This window comes from Salvelinus alpinus, chromosome 5, assembly GCF_045679555.1.
Source record: "Salvelinus alpinus chromosome 5, SLU_Salpinus.1, whole genome shotgun sequence".
Classification (NCBI taxonomy): domain Eukaryota; kingdom Metazoa; phylum Chordata; class Actinopteri; order Salmoniformes; family Salmonidae; genus Salvelinus; species Salvelinus alpinus.
In genome coordinates this window covers 96,321,416-96,336,730 of record NC_092090.1, presented here as the reverse complement: position 1 = coordinate 96,336,730, position 15,315 = coordinate 96,321,416, and the positions used below count along the sequence as shown (strand labels likewise).

Here is a 15,315-nt window from a genome sequence, read left to right as displayed (position 1 = left end):
AATCTTACTACATCTGCACACACTGTACATAGATTTTTATATTGTGTTAGTAACTGTACGTTTGTTTATTCTATGTGTAACTCTGTGTTGTTGTTTTTGTTGCACTGCTTTGCTTTATCTTGGCCAGGTCGCAGTTGTAAATGAGAACTTGTTCTCAACTGGCCTACCTGATTAAATAAAGGTGAAATTAAAAATTACAAAAAATAATAATAATAATTTTTAAAATACCAAGAAGACAGTGAATGTTCCTGAGTGGCCAAGTTACAGTTCTGACTTAAATCTAGTTGAAAGTCTATGGCAAGACCTGAAAATGGTTGTCTAGCAACGATCAACAACCAATTTGACAGAGCTGAAAAGAATAATGGGCAAATGTTGCACAATCCAGGTGTAGAAAGTTCCTTAGAGACTTACCCATAAAGATTCACAGCTGTAATCGCTGCCAAAGTATTAACTCAGGGGTGTGTTAACGTATATATATTAGATATTTCTATTTCATTTTCAATAAATTTGCAAACATATCTAAAAACATGTTTACACTTTGTCATTATGGGATATTGTGTGTAAAAAAAAACATATTTAATACATTTTGAATTCAGGCAGTAACAACAAAATGTGGAATAAGTCAAGTCATATGAATACTTTTTGAAGTCACTGTATGGACAGGAGAACAGTAGTAATGCCATGGTGCTACAGAATACAAACAGGAATACAAACAGGAATAACAGTTTACCTCTATTAGAACATGTAGGAAAGTAACATAAGAGGAAGAGGAAGAGGGAGAGGAAGAGGGAGAGAGATGATCTTTTAGTTTTTTTCTACTCCCAGAAACAGCCAGCTATTACGAAGAAGGGAAAAGGGAATCTGCACCATTTGACCCATTTATCTGTATCTCCTCACTCTGTTATGTCCCCATTAAAACCTCCAGTTCATGTACAAATACTGTCCGACCTGTCTGATGACCCAGCAGCAGCAGCTGAGGAGGATGTCAATGAAGAGCAAACTGTGCCTGAAAGACCAACAGAAACCTCATCCTGCATATTTTCTGCACATCTGACAGCTTTCCTGCCATCCATCTTTTCTCGAGTTATGGAGATAGATACAGTGCCCTCAGAAAGATTTCAAACCCCTTGACTTATTGCAGATTTTGTTGTTACAGCCTGAATTCAAAAATGGATTAAATATACAGTTTGTTTTTTACTCACCCATCTACACACAATACCCCATAATGACAAAGTGAAAACATGTTTTTAGAAATCTTTGCTAATTTATTGAAAATGAAATACAGAAATATCTCATTTATATAAATCTTTAAAAATAAATCAGCAAATCAGCGCCAAGTGATTTTAAGTTATGAAATGTGTTCCTGTCACACCCTGACCATAGAGAGCCATTGTTTCTCTATGGTGTAGTAGGTCAGGGCGTGACTAGTGGGTGATCTAGTATATCTATGTCTATGTTGTGTTCTAGTTTCTTTTTCTATGTTGGTGTTTTGTATGATTCCCAATTAGAGGCAGGTGGTAATCGTTGTCTCTAATTGGGGATCATATTTAAGTAGTTATTTTTTCCCACCTGTGTTTGTGGGATCTTGTTGATGTGTAGTTGCCTGTGAGCACTCCATTGTCGTCACGTTTCGTTCATTCTTTATTGTTTTTGTGCGTTTCCGTTATTAAACATGTGGAAACCATATCACGCTGCACCTTGGTCCGATAATTCTTATGACAAACGTGACAGTTCCAACGAATTCCCACGCGTAATAGAGAGATATAGGGAGCTCTAAAAGTATTGGGACAGAGACATATTTGTTGTTGTTTTGGCTCTGTACACATCGTGAATAATTATGAGTGAGAAGGTTACAAAACGCACAAATATCATACCGCCAAGACATGCTAATCTCTCATCGTTACAATAACAGGGGAGGTTAGCATTTTATATCATACCGCTAAGACATGCTAACCTCTCATCGTTACAATAACAGAGGAGGTTAGCATTTTATATCATACCGCCAAGACACGCTAACCTCTCATCGTTACAATAACAGGGGAGGTTAGCATTTTATATCATACCCTCAAGACATGCTAACCTCTCATTGTTACAATAACAGGGGAGGTTAGCATTTTATATCATACCGCCAAGACATGCTAACCTCTCATCGTTACAATAACAGGGGAGCTTAGAATTTGGTATGACTCATCACAATTCATTCCCTAATCATGGTAGCATCAACATTAATGTAGTAGTGTTTAGAAATATACTCTATTCTTATTTACAATAAAAGTGACACCAAAATGACACAATACATGATTTACCATTACACATTCTATTGGTCACAACATAATTTGAAACAGAACTAACACAAACAGCAAATGAATCCAACAACTGTATAGAGTCACAAGCTTGATGTAGTCATTGAGTGCTATGAATATGGGACCAAATACTTCACTTTTACTACTTTAATACACATAAGGGAATTTATCCCAATACTTTTGGTCCCCTAAAATGAGGAGAATATGTACAAAAAGTGCTGTAATCTCGAAACAATTCACCCGATATGAATTAAAATACCCTCTAATTAAAGCTGACAGTCTGCAATGTATTATTTCAAATCCAAAGTGCTGGAGTACAGAACCAAAAAATTTAAAAAAATGTGTCACTGTCCCAATATTTTTGTAGCTCACTGAATATGTGATCATATACAAATATAAGCAAGGTTTGAAATTATGACATTTTAGTCAAATATTATATATTTTTGGGGCTTCTTGCAGTCAATTTGCAGTCTACAAATAATGTGTAATTATATTCTGTCCCCCTGACCATCCACTCCAGGAAAAATCAGCTCCTAGCTGAATATAGTTGATGATCCCTTCTATAGAAATGGTATAGAATCAGCTTGATCTCTGTCGAAGGCACTTGGACCTTCTTTTATTGATATTTTCAGTTGTATTGTTAACAAACACGCCCCCATAAAGAAAATGAGAATTAAAAACAGGTCCAGCCCCGTGTTTGACCGTGATCTTGTAGTTACTCCCACCTCAAGAATTGCATTTGGCGAAAGGCTCGGCACACGCATTCTCAGGCTGACTGGCTCTCGTTCAGGCAAATGAGAAATAAGTGCACTCGGGCTATCCGGAAGGCCAAAGTTAGTTACCTTCAGGAGCAGTACTCTCTCTGTGGGTCTAACCCCAAGAAGTTCTGGAAAATGGTTAAAGACCTGGAGAATAAAACCCTCCTCACAGCTGCCCATGTCCCTTAATGTTGATGATGTGGTTGTTACTGATAAGAAGCACATGGCTGAGCTCTTTAATCACCACTTCATTAAGTCAGGATTCCTATTTGACTCAGCCATGCCTCCTTGCCTCCTTGCCTCCTTGCCTCCTTTCCTCATCTCCCACCCCTTGTAATGGACTATCCCTGATGCTCCTCTCAATTTTTACCCCTGCACCGCTACAAAGTTTCTCCCTGCAGGCAGTCACTGAGTCCGAGGTGCAAAAGGAGCTCCTGAAACTTGACCCCCTAAAAAAACATCTGGGTCAGATGGTTTAGACCCTTTCTTCTTTAAGGTTGCTGCACCTATCGTCGCCAAGCCTTTCTCCGACCTTTAACCCTCTCAGGGGAGGTTCCCATTGCTTGGAAGGCAGCCACGGTTCGTCCTTTATTTAAAAAGGGGGAGATCAAGCTGATCCAAACTGTTATAGGCCTATTTCTACTTTGCCCTGGTTTATCAAAAGTGTTTGAAAAACTTGTCAATAATCAACTGACTGGCTTTCTTGATGTCTATAGTATTCTCTCTGGTATGCAATCTGGTTTCTGCTCAGGTTATGGATGTGTCACTGCAACCTTAAAGGTCCTCAATGATGTCACCATTGCCCTTGATTCTAAGCAATGTTGTGCTGCTATTTTTATTGACTTGGCCAAAGCTTTTGATATGGTAGACCATTCCATTATTGTGGGCCAGCTAAGTAGTATTGGTGTCTCTGAGGGATGTTTGGCCTGGTTTGCTAACTACCTCTCTCAAAGAGTGCAGTGTATAAAGTCAGAATATCTGCTGTCTCTGCTGTCTCAGTCACTGCCTGTCACCAAGGGAGTACCCCAAGGCTCGATCCTAGGCCCCACGCTGTTCTCAATTTACATCAACAACATAGCTCAGGCAGTAAGACGCTCTCGCATCCATTTATATGCAGATGTTACAGTCTTATACTCAGCTGGCCCCTCTACAAGAAAGCTTTCTTAGTGTCCAACAAGCTTTCTCTGCCCTTGACCTTGTTCTGAACACCTCCAAAACAAAGGTCATGTGGTTTGGTAAGAAGAGTCCCCCTCTCCCCACAGGTGTGATTACTACCTCTGAGGGTTTAGAGCTTGAGGTAGTCCCCTCATACAAGTACTTGGGAGTATGGCTAGACTGTACAATGTCCTTCTCTCAGCACATATCAAAGCTGCAGGCTAAAGTTAAATCTAGACGTGGTTTCCTTTATCGTAATTGCTCCTCTTTCACCCCAGCTGCCAAACGAACCCTGATTCAGATGACCATCCTACCCATGCTAGATTATGGAGACATAATTTATAGATCAGCAGGTAAGGGTGCTCTCGAGTGGCTAGATGTTCTTTACCATTCGGTCGTCAGATTTGCCTCCAATGCTCCTTATAGGACACATCACTGCACTCTATACTCTTATGTAAACTGGTCATCGCTGTATACCCGTCTCAAGACCCACTGCTTGATGCTTATTTATTAAACAATCTTAGGCCTCACGAGCTGCAACAAGCACTCAAACTGGACAGTTTTATCACAATCTCTTCATTCAAAGACTCAATCATGGACACTCTTACTGACAGTTGTGGCTGCTTGTGAGATGTATTGTTGTCTCTACCTTCTTGCCCTTTGTGCTGTTGTCTGTGCCCAATAATGTTTGTACCATGTTTTGTGCTACGACAATGTTGTGTTGCTACCATGCTGTGTTGTCATGTTGTGTTGCTACCATGCTGTGTTGTAATGTGTTGTTGCCTTGCTATGTTGTTGTCTTAAGTCTCTCTTTTTGCAGTGTTGTCTCTCTTGTCGTGATGTGTGTTTTGTCCTATATTTATATATTTTATTTTTAATCCCAGTCCCTGCAGGAGGCCTTTTGCCTTTTGGTAGGCCGTCATTGTAAATAAGAATTTGTTCTTAACTGACTTGCCTAGTTAAATAAAGGTTAAATAAAATAAATTAAAATCCCTGTTGTAGAAGTACCCTTGGGTATGTACTTATCAGCTTTACACATCTGGATTTGGGGATTTTCTCCTATTCTTCCTTGCAGATATTTCTAAAGCTCTGTTTAGTTATATGGGGAGTAGTGGTGAACAGCAATCTTCAAGTCTTTCCACAGATTTTCAAATGGGATTCAACTATTGGCTTTGGCTGGGCCACTCAAAGACATTCACATTCTTGTTCTGAAGCCATTCCAGCATTGCCTGGCTGTATGCTTGGGGTCATTGGCCTGTTGGAACTTAGATCTTCTCTCCCAGTCTAAGCTCGTTAGCACTTTGAAGCAGGTTCTCATCAAGGATTTGCCTGTATTTGGCTCCTTTCATTGTTCCCTCTATCCTTACCAGTCTCCTAGTCCCTGCCACTGAAATGCATCCCCATAGCATGATGATAACACCACCATGCTTCATGTTAGGAGTGGTGTTAGACTGGTGATGAGCTGTGCCTGGTTTTCTTTGAATTCAGGCCAAACAGTTCCATTTGTGTCTCATCAGACTACAGAATATATACTCTCAGAGTCTTTCACATGCCTTTTTGCAAACTCCAGCCCTTTTGCCTTTTTCTAAGGAGTGGCTTCCGTCTGGCCACTCTCCAAAAAAGCCCAGATTGGTGAAATGCTGTAGAGACTGTTGTCCTTCTGGAAGGTTCTCCCATCTCAGGCAAGGAACTCTGGAGTTCTGTCAGAGTGTTCATTGGGTTCTTGGTCACCTCCCTGAACAAGGTCCTTCTTGCCTGGTTGCTCATTACGGCCGTGGCAGAGTCTGGGTAGTTTCATATTTAACATTTCCCAATGATGGAGACCACTTTGCTCATGGAAACGTTAAACCCTCTGGAAATTGTTTTATACTCTTCCCAGATATATATCTCAGAGATCAAAGGACAGTTCCCTGGACTTCATGGAATAGTTTCTGCTCTGACATGCGCTGTAAACAGTGGGACCTTATATAGACTGGTGTTATTCTTTCTAAATCATGTCCAAACAATTGAATTGGACACAGGTGGACTCCAGTCATGTTGCAGTGACATCTGAAAGACGGTAAAAGGAAATTGGATGCACCTGAGCTCAATTTGGAGAGTCATGGTAAAGTGTTGTGAATACTTATGTAAATTAGATATTTCTGTATTTCATTATTTTCATAGATTTCTACAAACATGTTTTCACTTTGTCATTATGGGGTATTGTGATGTCATTATGGGGTATTGTGATGTCATTATGGGGTATTGTGTGTGAGAGAAAAAAAGACATTTAATCAATTTTGACTTCAGGCTGTAACACAACAGAATGTGGAATAAGTCAAGGGTATGAATACTTTTTGAAGGCACTGTATGTGCCAAAAACACAATAACAAATATGTTGTTATAATCACAATTTTGGCAGCCATTTATCCCCATAGCTGTCCTTTCACCATGCCCATAACATGATACTAAGTCACATTTACAAATGCTTGTTATTAATGCAATAATGTATTAATATACACTGATTGTACAAAACATTAGGAACACCTGCTCTTTCCATGACATAGACTGACCAGGTGAATCCAGGTGAAAGCTATGATCCCTTATTGATGTCACCTGTTAAATCCACTTCAAATCAGTGTAAATGGAGGGTAGGAAACAGGTTTATGAATGCTTTTTAAGCCTTGAGACCATTCAGACATTGATTGTGTATGTGTGCCATTCAGAGGGTGAATGGGTAAGACAAAATATTTAAGTGCCTTTAAAAAGAGTATGGTAGTTGGTACCGGGCGCACCGATTTGAGTGTGTCAAGAACTGTAACGCTGCTGGGTTTTTCACGCTCAACAGTTTCCCATGTGTATCAAGAATGGTCCACCATCCAAAGGACATCCAGACAACCTGACACAACTGTGGGAATCATTGGAGTCAACATGGGCCAGCAACACCTTGTAGAGTCCATGCCCCGACAAATTGAGGCTATTCTGAGGGCAAAAGGGGGTGCAACTCAATACTAGGAATGTGTTCCAAATGTTTTGTACATACCCATACCTCATATCTATTTCTATCTTTAAAAAAATAATTATTGAAGAAATTAAATATATTTACAATTCAGAGCTAACAAAATATTAAAATTATTTATGCAGAATCCAAAGGAATTGACAAAAATTATATTTAAAAAAAATGTAACTGTACAACAAAAGAGAATAACAGAAGAACTAAATACATTTAAACAAAACCATTTCTTTTTTAAAGAATAATAATACAGTTACAAGCTAAATGAACTATTGGTCTGATTGAATCTAGGCCTAACTCTTGTCCAGTGTGAATTCGTCCTGGCAATTTTTATGTTTCGCTAACCCATATTTTTCTTAAAGTTACATTACATAATTTCGTTGCAGATTATTTTGGCTCTACCAAACCCTAATCTAGGGCTTAATCCACAAGGTTTTGACATAATATAGGGTTTAAAACTAATCCCTAACTTTTTGCCAGCTCTAGTTTCCTGTACAGCTCAATCTGAGCCTAAGGCCACACCTGACACCAACAAATGCCTACAAAGCCACCAAGAAATGTGTTGGGGTCTATTTTAAGATGAGTCCCACCCTAAAAAATATCCATATACTTTTTTTTCTATTACCAGAGAAAATATATACTCTTTTCCGACTGAAACCCAGGGAAAGTGGCTGGTTGGACGCACCGTCACATATATAAAGAATCACGTGGGGACCATAGGCATGGTCAGACGCTAGATACCTCCAACACAGCAGCTCTCTCTGTGGTTCTTTCTCAAAGACTTTAAGGCATACACGAGAAACATTACTCTCTTTCTCTGTTACATACTACCAATCAGAATAATTTGAAGCATTTTTAAACGTTAAAACATGATTTTTCTCTTTAGTAGACCCATTTTACAATAGGGAGGTTTGGGTGGGGGTGGGGGGGGGGGGGGGGGCATGGTGATTATACAGCCTTCCAACCAACACATTCAGTTAAGAACACCAAAACACCTAAACAGACCTCCAAAGTCATACGTTGCTTTCAATGGACATCCTTCCTTCTTTATCCACCTCTACTGCCTTTCCATTCACACGGTTTCCCTCAACAATAATACATGACATCATCCTTAGTCAATAAATAAACGTGTGTAAGTATATGCATTTACAGTATGTATGGATAGATATACAAGACACAGAGTTCAAAGCTTAACATAGCCTCTTGAATCACTTGGTTTTGTCTGTAATCGTGGCACTGCAGCTTCTCCTAAAGCTGTGCAGTCGTATTGGTTAAGGGGTAGAGAGGCGGGGTAGGTGGGAGGAGCTAGGGTTTTGGGTTCAGAACAGGGGTGAAGAAACTGTAAAAAGACACAAAAACGTTGTCCGTCTGTTGCTAGGTTACATGCACTAGGCCCGGCTCTGCCCTTTTCTTTCCTGACACTTGCAGTGATAGGTCAGTTCATCCCATCCATCAAAACAACAGGATGTGAAGGGAGGAGCCAGAGGATGTTATTGGGCTTGTTCAATCAGAGTCAGGTTTGACAGTCCATCATTGGTAATCATTGGTAGTGTTCCCCTGCTCAGACATTGCATGCATCAACCAATGGTTGCGTGCCACGTCCGTGACTATTTCATCGACTGACAGATTGCTATAACATACGGATGATGTGGTAAGCCGATACGTAAAATACGTATCCAAGCGTTGTAAGATCTGGCATGCGTCAGCAGCGCATGGGCAGAGGAACGCACCCATAGCGTTAACAAGATGATGAAAATCAGCAATCTGCAGATGACGATGAATTGAAGAAGCAAGTTTAAACCGGTTGTCCATTTGTATTGAAGAAGCAAGTTTAAACCGGTTGTCCATTTGTATTGAAGAAGCAAGTTTAAACCGGTTGTCCATTTGTATTGAAGAAGCAAGTTTAAACCGGTTGTCCATTTGTATTGAAGAAGCAAGTTTAAACCGGTTGTCCATTTGTATTGAAGAAGCAAGTTTAAACCGGTTGTCCATTTGTATTGAAGAAGCAAGTTTAAACCGGTTGTCCATTTGTATTGAAGAAGCAAGTTTAAACCGGTTGTCCATTTGTATTGAAGAAGCAAGTTTAAACCGGTTGTCCATTTGTATTGAAGAAGCAAGTTTAAACCGGTTGTTCATTTGTAATGAAGAAGCAAGTTTAAACCGGTTGTCCATTGTCGACAGCTGTCAGAACTCACAGCTGTCATACCCACAGCTATATCACACTAAGAAAGTTTGTATTTTCTGTTTTATAACAAAACTACTTTTCCTACTTACATCCTATTACAAAGCAGGGGATCTCTGGGTGAATGAAGCTCAGAGAATAGCATGTTGGTGTGGATCCATTGGATGACAAGTCCTTTAACCAGTCTCTGAAATTTTCCATTAACAATTAGCACTGGCATTAGCACTAGCATTAGCACTAGCATTAGCACTGGCATTAGCGCTAGCATTAGCACTGGCATTAGCACTAGCATTAGCACTAGCATTAGCACTGGCATTAGCACTAGCATTTAGCATTAGCATAGCATTGGCATTCAAAGAGTGGCACAGCTAGATGAATGATAGATAGAGTATGCTCTGTAGCATGGTAAAGTAAAGCACGACTAGGGATAGTATACAGTATATGATGGGGCCAAGGCAGTCTGTAGCTAGCCTTGTCTCCTTTCTGTAAAAGATCCCCAGGCAGTTTGGTGTGTGTGTGAGTTTAGTGGACATGCATACATAGCGTATTTGTGCCTGCATGCTTGCATGTGCATATATGTACATTAATGCATGTTTACGTGTGTGTGTGTGTGTGTGTGTGTGTGTGTGTGTGTGTGTGTGTGTGTGTGTGTGTGTGTGTGTGTGTGTTTCATACGCCTCTCCATAGTACAATAATTACACTTTAAACCAGTCATATCAAGGTCTCTCCTCCATGAGTATCCATCGTCTTGTGCTGTAGTATGCTGTATATCCATCTTTGGCCCTCTGAATCCTTTCCCCTATCCACCTTCCACCCTCCTCCTCTACTGTGGCCTCTGGGCCCTGGGTTCAGTCTAGGGTTGCAAAGTTCCGGCAACTTTCCCGAAATCCCTAGGTCGGAGGATATACAGATGTCCTACTTATTCCCTCCTTACTGGGATTTCTGGAAAACCTGAATTTTGGAACCCTAGTTGAGTCGGTCAGGTCAGTGTGGTCCCTGAGGCTCTTGGGGCGCCTGGCTGTCCTCCAGACCCCTCAGGGTGACGTAGATGAAAGGCACCAGGCCCCGCTGGGCCCCCAGGGAGCAGAGGAGCCAGTCGGAGTCAGCCCGACTCAGGACACTCAGTACGTCCCCTTTATGGAAACTCAGCTGGTCAGGCTCTGTGGCTATGTGGTGGCACAGGGCACGCACCTCACTGAGGGAGGGGGGGGGGGGGGGGAGTGGGCGAGAGAGTGAGAGAGAGAGAGAAAGAAGGACAAAAACATATTATTGCTTGTATCCTGTATTTTTTAATTGTCCATGTTTCTGTTTTAAGTGTAATTTCATTATATTGCCGTGTTTTTAGTCTATTGTATTGCTGTGTTTTTAGCCTTTAAGTCCTTTAAGTATTTCGTACAGCTTTGGTTTATCTTACCACAGCTGTTTGGTGTGGCTCTCCTGTGGCAGCTGAGGAGGTGGAGAGGGTTGGTTCAGAGTGGGAGGGGCCGGAGGAGCTGAAGGCTCCACCCTCTTCACTGTCCCCGCCCCCACCGTCTGGGCTAAGAGGTCCAGCACGGACATGTCCAGACCTGTCAGCCATCCAGACGGCAGCCTACGAGGGACAAACAGAACAAAGAGAAATGTATTATAAAGAGGTAACTAATTTATTACTGTAGCACCTGTTCATCACTTCACTTCAGTCACCTGCTCCTCTTGCTTTTGGATGGTCTCTGCTCTGCTCCGTCTGGCCTGGAGGGGGTGCCACCACCCCCCATGCTGGACCCAAACAGTCTGACCCAGCGCATGCCCTGGCCCTGGGAGGGGTCTTCAGTCTGGGCCGCTGGCTGGGTCGCTGTGGCTTCTGTGGCCCTTGTGGTTCCTGGATCCTTCTCTTTCTCCTTGTCCTGGGTGAGCACTGACTCTGGGGGACTCCCCATCCAGGATGGTCTTCCTCTTCCTCTTCCCCTGGACCCCATCCACTCACCACTGGAGCTGGAGCTGCTCTTCCTGCTTCTCTCCCTAAGAACCTCCTCTTCCTGGCTAGACTCTGCCCCTTCCACAACACCCTTCCTGGGGAGTGGGTGCTGACTCTGGCTCCGCCTCTCTGCAGACTTCTTCCTCTTCTCGCTCTTAACGAACTTCGACCCACCCTGAGCTGATTGGTCGATATAGACCTGGGAACTCTGCATGAGCTGGTACCACCAGCCCGCCTGGCGATCACGCTCCTGCTGCTGACGACCCTCCTCCGCCCAATCCCTCTCTCTCTCCTTCCTCCTTTCCTCCTGCTCTCCATCCTCCTCATGGCTTACTCCTTCCACCCCCTTCACTCTCTTTCCTGTGCCCTTCCCCCTCCCGCTCTCTCTCCACAGGTTTGCAAATCCTGTCCCTACTTCGGTTATCATTGGCTGTGCTTCTACAAGCCCCGCCCCTAAACGATCAATCCCCTCCCCCGCCCCCTCTCTCCTCGACCCCATCCTCTGCATCACCCCCTCTCTCTTCCCTCTCTCTCCAACCCCTTCCATCCTAGGCCACGTCCCCTCTCGTCTCAGCCCCAACCTTTCTCTGTTCCCCACCCCGCCTCCTTCCTTTTTAACCTCCGCCCCTTCTCTCATAGACTCTGCCCTCTGTGACTCCGAGCTCCACCCCCTCATGAGCTGGAAGGTGGAGCATGCTGATTGGTCCAGGCTCTGGCCGGCGGAGGCGGAGCAGAGCTGTTCCTTGCTTCTCAGGTGCTCCTGGCTCCTCTGGACCAATCGCGGCTCAAAGAGCAGATCCAGATCAAAGGGCAACAGAGACAGAGGCTGGAGGAGGAGGAGGAGCTCCTCCAAGAGAGGTTGGCATGGCCCCTGGGACAACGGCAGGAAACCCCATGGGTGGTAGTGAGCCGCTACGATGTCTGGGGAGACAGGCAGAGAGAAGAAGAAGAACAACAACAAGAAGAAGAAGAAACGAGATGTTAGACTATCGGAAGCACACAATACCAAACCTGGGTGAAGAAAGTAATCTCTTATCTTTCAAAGAGCTTAGCTAGGTGTGCTTGATTTGGACTTACCTTCCTGAGCGTAGAGATGATTGAACCAAAATTCCAAAGATCGCAAGCTGAAACAGAGAGAAACAAAAGAGAGAGTCGTTAACTTGACTCTTTCACTTGTACATGCTGACAACAAGAAACTTGTCTGTTTGATGGTGAGGAGACACCAGTAAACCGTTGTAGTATAGAGCACATAGAGGGTACTCACTTCAGCAGTCCAAAGATGAATGAGTTGAGTCTCATGCTGTGGCTGGTGAGCTCTGAGTACTGGGACACCTTGGAGAACAGGCTGTGGACAACACAGGTGGACGGGCCTGATGGGGGGAGGGGGGAGAGAGAGAGAGAGAGAGAGAGAGAGAGAGAGAGAGAGAGAGAGAGAGAGAGAGAGAGAGAGAGAAAGAAGGTGGAGAGATGGAGAAAGTGAGGTCAGAATTACAACAGAAAAGACTCTTTCATCTGTTCATTCACACATAAACATTATTGAATCATCTTCATAGTCATCATCATCATCATTAATACCATCTTCCTCACCACTCCACCTGCTCCATCCCCTCCTCCGCCTGCCTCCTCCTCCTCCTCCTCCTTCACTCTCCAGACATACCTAGTTGTGTGGAGGCCTCTACCAGGATCCAGGGATTATGCTCTAATCATCATCATCATCATCATCATACCTAGTTGTGTGGAGGCCTCTACCAGGCTCCAGGGCTGGTTGCGTCTCTGTCCGATGATCAGGTCCAGGACGTAGGCCTTCAGCCCATCCCCCAGCACCTCCCTTAGAGCCGGACACAGGTACTTCAGGATCAGGTGGCCCACGTTGGGACTCACCCAACTGTTACCCAGCTTCGCCTAGAGGACGGGGGAGGGTAGGGGGAGACGAAGGAGGGGTAGAAGGAGAGAGTGTGAACGGAAGGAAGGGAGAGAGAGGATGAGAGAGAGAGAGGATGTGGAAGGAAGGAGAGAGAGGAGGTGGTGGAAGGGGAGAGTGTGAACAGGATGCAGCAGGAAGGAGAGAGAGGAGGTGGTAGAAGGGGAGAGTGTGAACAGGATGCAGAAGGAAGGAGAGAGAGGAGGTGGTGGAAGGGGAGAGTGTGGACAGGATGCAGAAGGAAGGAGAGAGAGGAGGTGGTGGAAGGCGAGAGTGTGAACAGGATGCAGAAGGAAGGAGAGAGAGGAGGTGGTGGAAGGGGAGAGTGTGAACAGGATGCAGAAGGAAGGAGCGAGAGGAGGTGGTGGAAGGGGAGAGTGTGGACAGGATGCAGAAGGAAGGAGAGAGAGGAGGTGGTGGAAGGGGAGAGTGTGGACAGGATGCAGAAGGAAGGAGAGAGAGGTTAGAAAGATCGATAGAGAGAAAAGGGGAGAGAAATAGAGAGAGAAATAGAGAAATTATGATGAGGGAAAAAAGACATTCTAATGTTGCAAAATCAAAACACTCCCTAGCAACCATCAAGAAAAGTAAACTCACAGAATGCAATATAACAGAATTACATAGTTGTCTTTAGGGGTAAATCACCCAGTAGAACACGATACCTTAACATCAGGGTCCCGACTGGTGCCAAAATGAGCCACGATTAAATCTACGGCTGTATTGATGGCTTTGACTAAACCTGAGAGAGAGAGAAGGGGAGAGAGAGGGAGAGAGAGGGAGAGAGAGGAAAGGTAGTCGATTACAAGAGGCCCTTCACAGCCTCTCAGCAGTAAGTATAGTCTAATACAGGCTGCAGTCACACTCTTTTATGTTATGCTAATCACACTCGTTTCTCCTTTCCACAAGGAGAATTAGTTAGTCCCCAATGGACAACCTAAAGCAGAAAATGTTGATTTGCAAGGCTTGAAAGTAGATATGAATTTCTTCATTATTGACAAAGCAGTGGTGAAGATGGGGAGGGGTATGTCTGTTAGAAAAAGATATTCTGCATTTGACACAAATCAACTGTTCAGGCTCTGTTCTTTTGTTACATATTTTTTCTAATTTAACATTTATTTAACTAGGCAAGTCAGTTAAGAACAACTTCTTATTTACAGTGACGGCCAGGGAACAGTGGGTTAAACTGACTTGTTCAGGGGCAGAACTACAGATTTTTCTTTATCTTGTCAGCCGGTATAAAGGAGATGGACCCACTGGTTGCCCTCTAGGTTACAGAGAGCTGGTAGTCCCATCCACCAAACTACCAGGTGTGAAACAGGGAAGAGACTCAGGGGGTATGCTAATATGGTATAGAGCAGACCTAACTCACTCTATTAAATTAGTCAAAACAGGAACATTTTACATCTGGCTAGAAATTAATAAGGAAATTATCTTAACAGAGAAAAACTTCCTCATGTGTGCTACCTATATCCCCCCACTAGAATCCCCATACTTTAACGATGACAGCTTCTCTATCCTGGAGGGGGAAATCAAGAATTTCCAGGCCCAGGGACATGTACTTGTCTTTGGTGACCTAAATGCCAGAACCTGACACCCTCAGCACACAGGCGGACAAACACTTACATGGAGGTGACAGCACTACCTTCCTCATATGCCCCCCTAGACACAACTACAACAACATAACCAACCAAAAGGGTCACAACTCCTGGAGCTCTGTCGGACGCTGGGTATGTACATAGTCAATGGTAGGCTTCGAGGGGACTCCTTTGGTAGGTACACCTATAGCTCATCTCTTGGCAATTCCCGTACGACAGACCACGTATTCACCCTGCACATCATAATTGACAAACAAACAAACCAAAACAAAGGCAAAGTCTTCACATGCTTTGTTGATTTCAAAAAAGATTTCGACTCAATTTGGCATGAGTGCCTGCTATACAAATTGATGGAAAGGGGTGTTGGGGAAAAACCATACGACATTATAAAATCCATGTACACAAACAACAAGTGTGGGGTTAAAATTGACAAAAAAAACACAAGTCTTTTTACA

The 15,315-nt window shown here is 43.5% G+C and overlaps 1 protein-coding gene across 2 annotated transcripts in view; it reads right to left on the bottom strand.

Annotated features, from left to right (window-relative positions):
* Positions 1-459: 459 nt before the first annotated feature.
* LOC139577289 (AP-4 complex accessory subunit RUSC2-like) overlaps positions 460-15,315 on the bottom strand; it is a 51,035-nt gene continuing 36,179 nt past the window's right edge. For both annotated transcript variants that reach the window (XM_071404289.1, XM_071404290.1), the window contains 7 exons: positions 13,928-14,004; positions 13,072-13,246; positions 12,609-12,714; positions 12,422-12,468; positions 11,074-12,265; positions 10,805-10,981; positions 460-10,585 (listed from right to left, as the gene is read on the bottom strand). In XM_071404289.1, the coding sequence (XP_071260390.1) occupies positions 10,375-10,585; positions 10,805-10,981; positions 11,074-12,265; positions 12,422-12,468; positions 12,609-12,714; positions 13,072-13,246; positions 13,928-14,004 (1,985 nt within the window). In that variant the 3' untranslated portion in view covers positions 460-10,374. The remainder of the gene's footprint in view (positions 10,586-10,804; positions 10,982-11,073; positions 12,266-12,421; positions 12,469-12,608; positions 12,715-13,071; positions 13,247-13,927; positions 14,005-15,315) is intronic.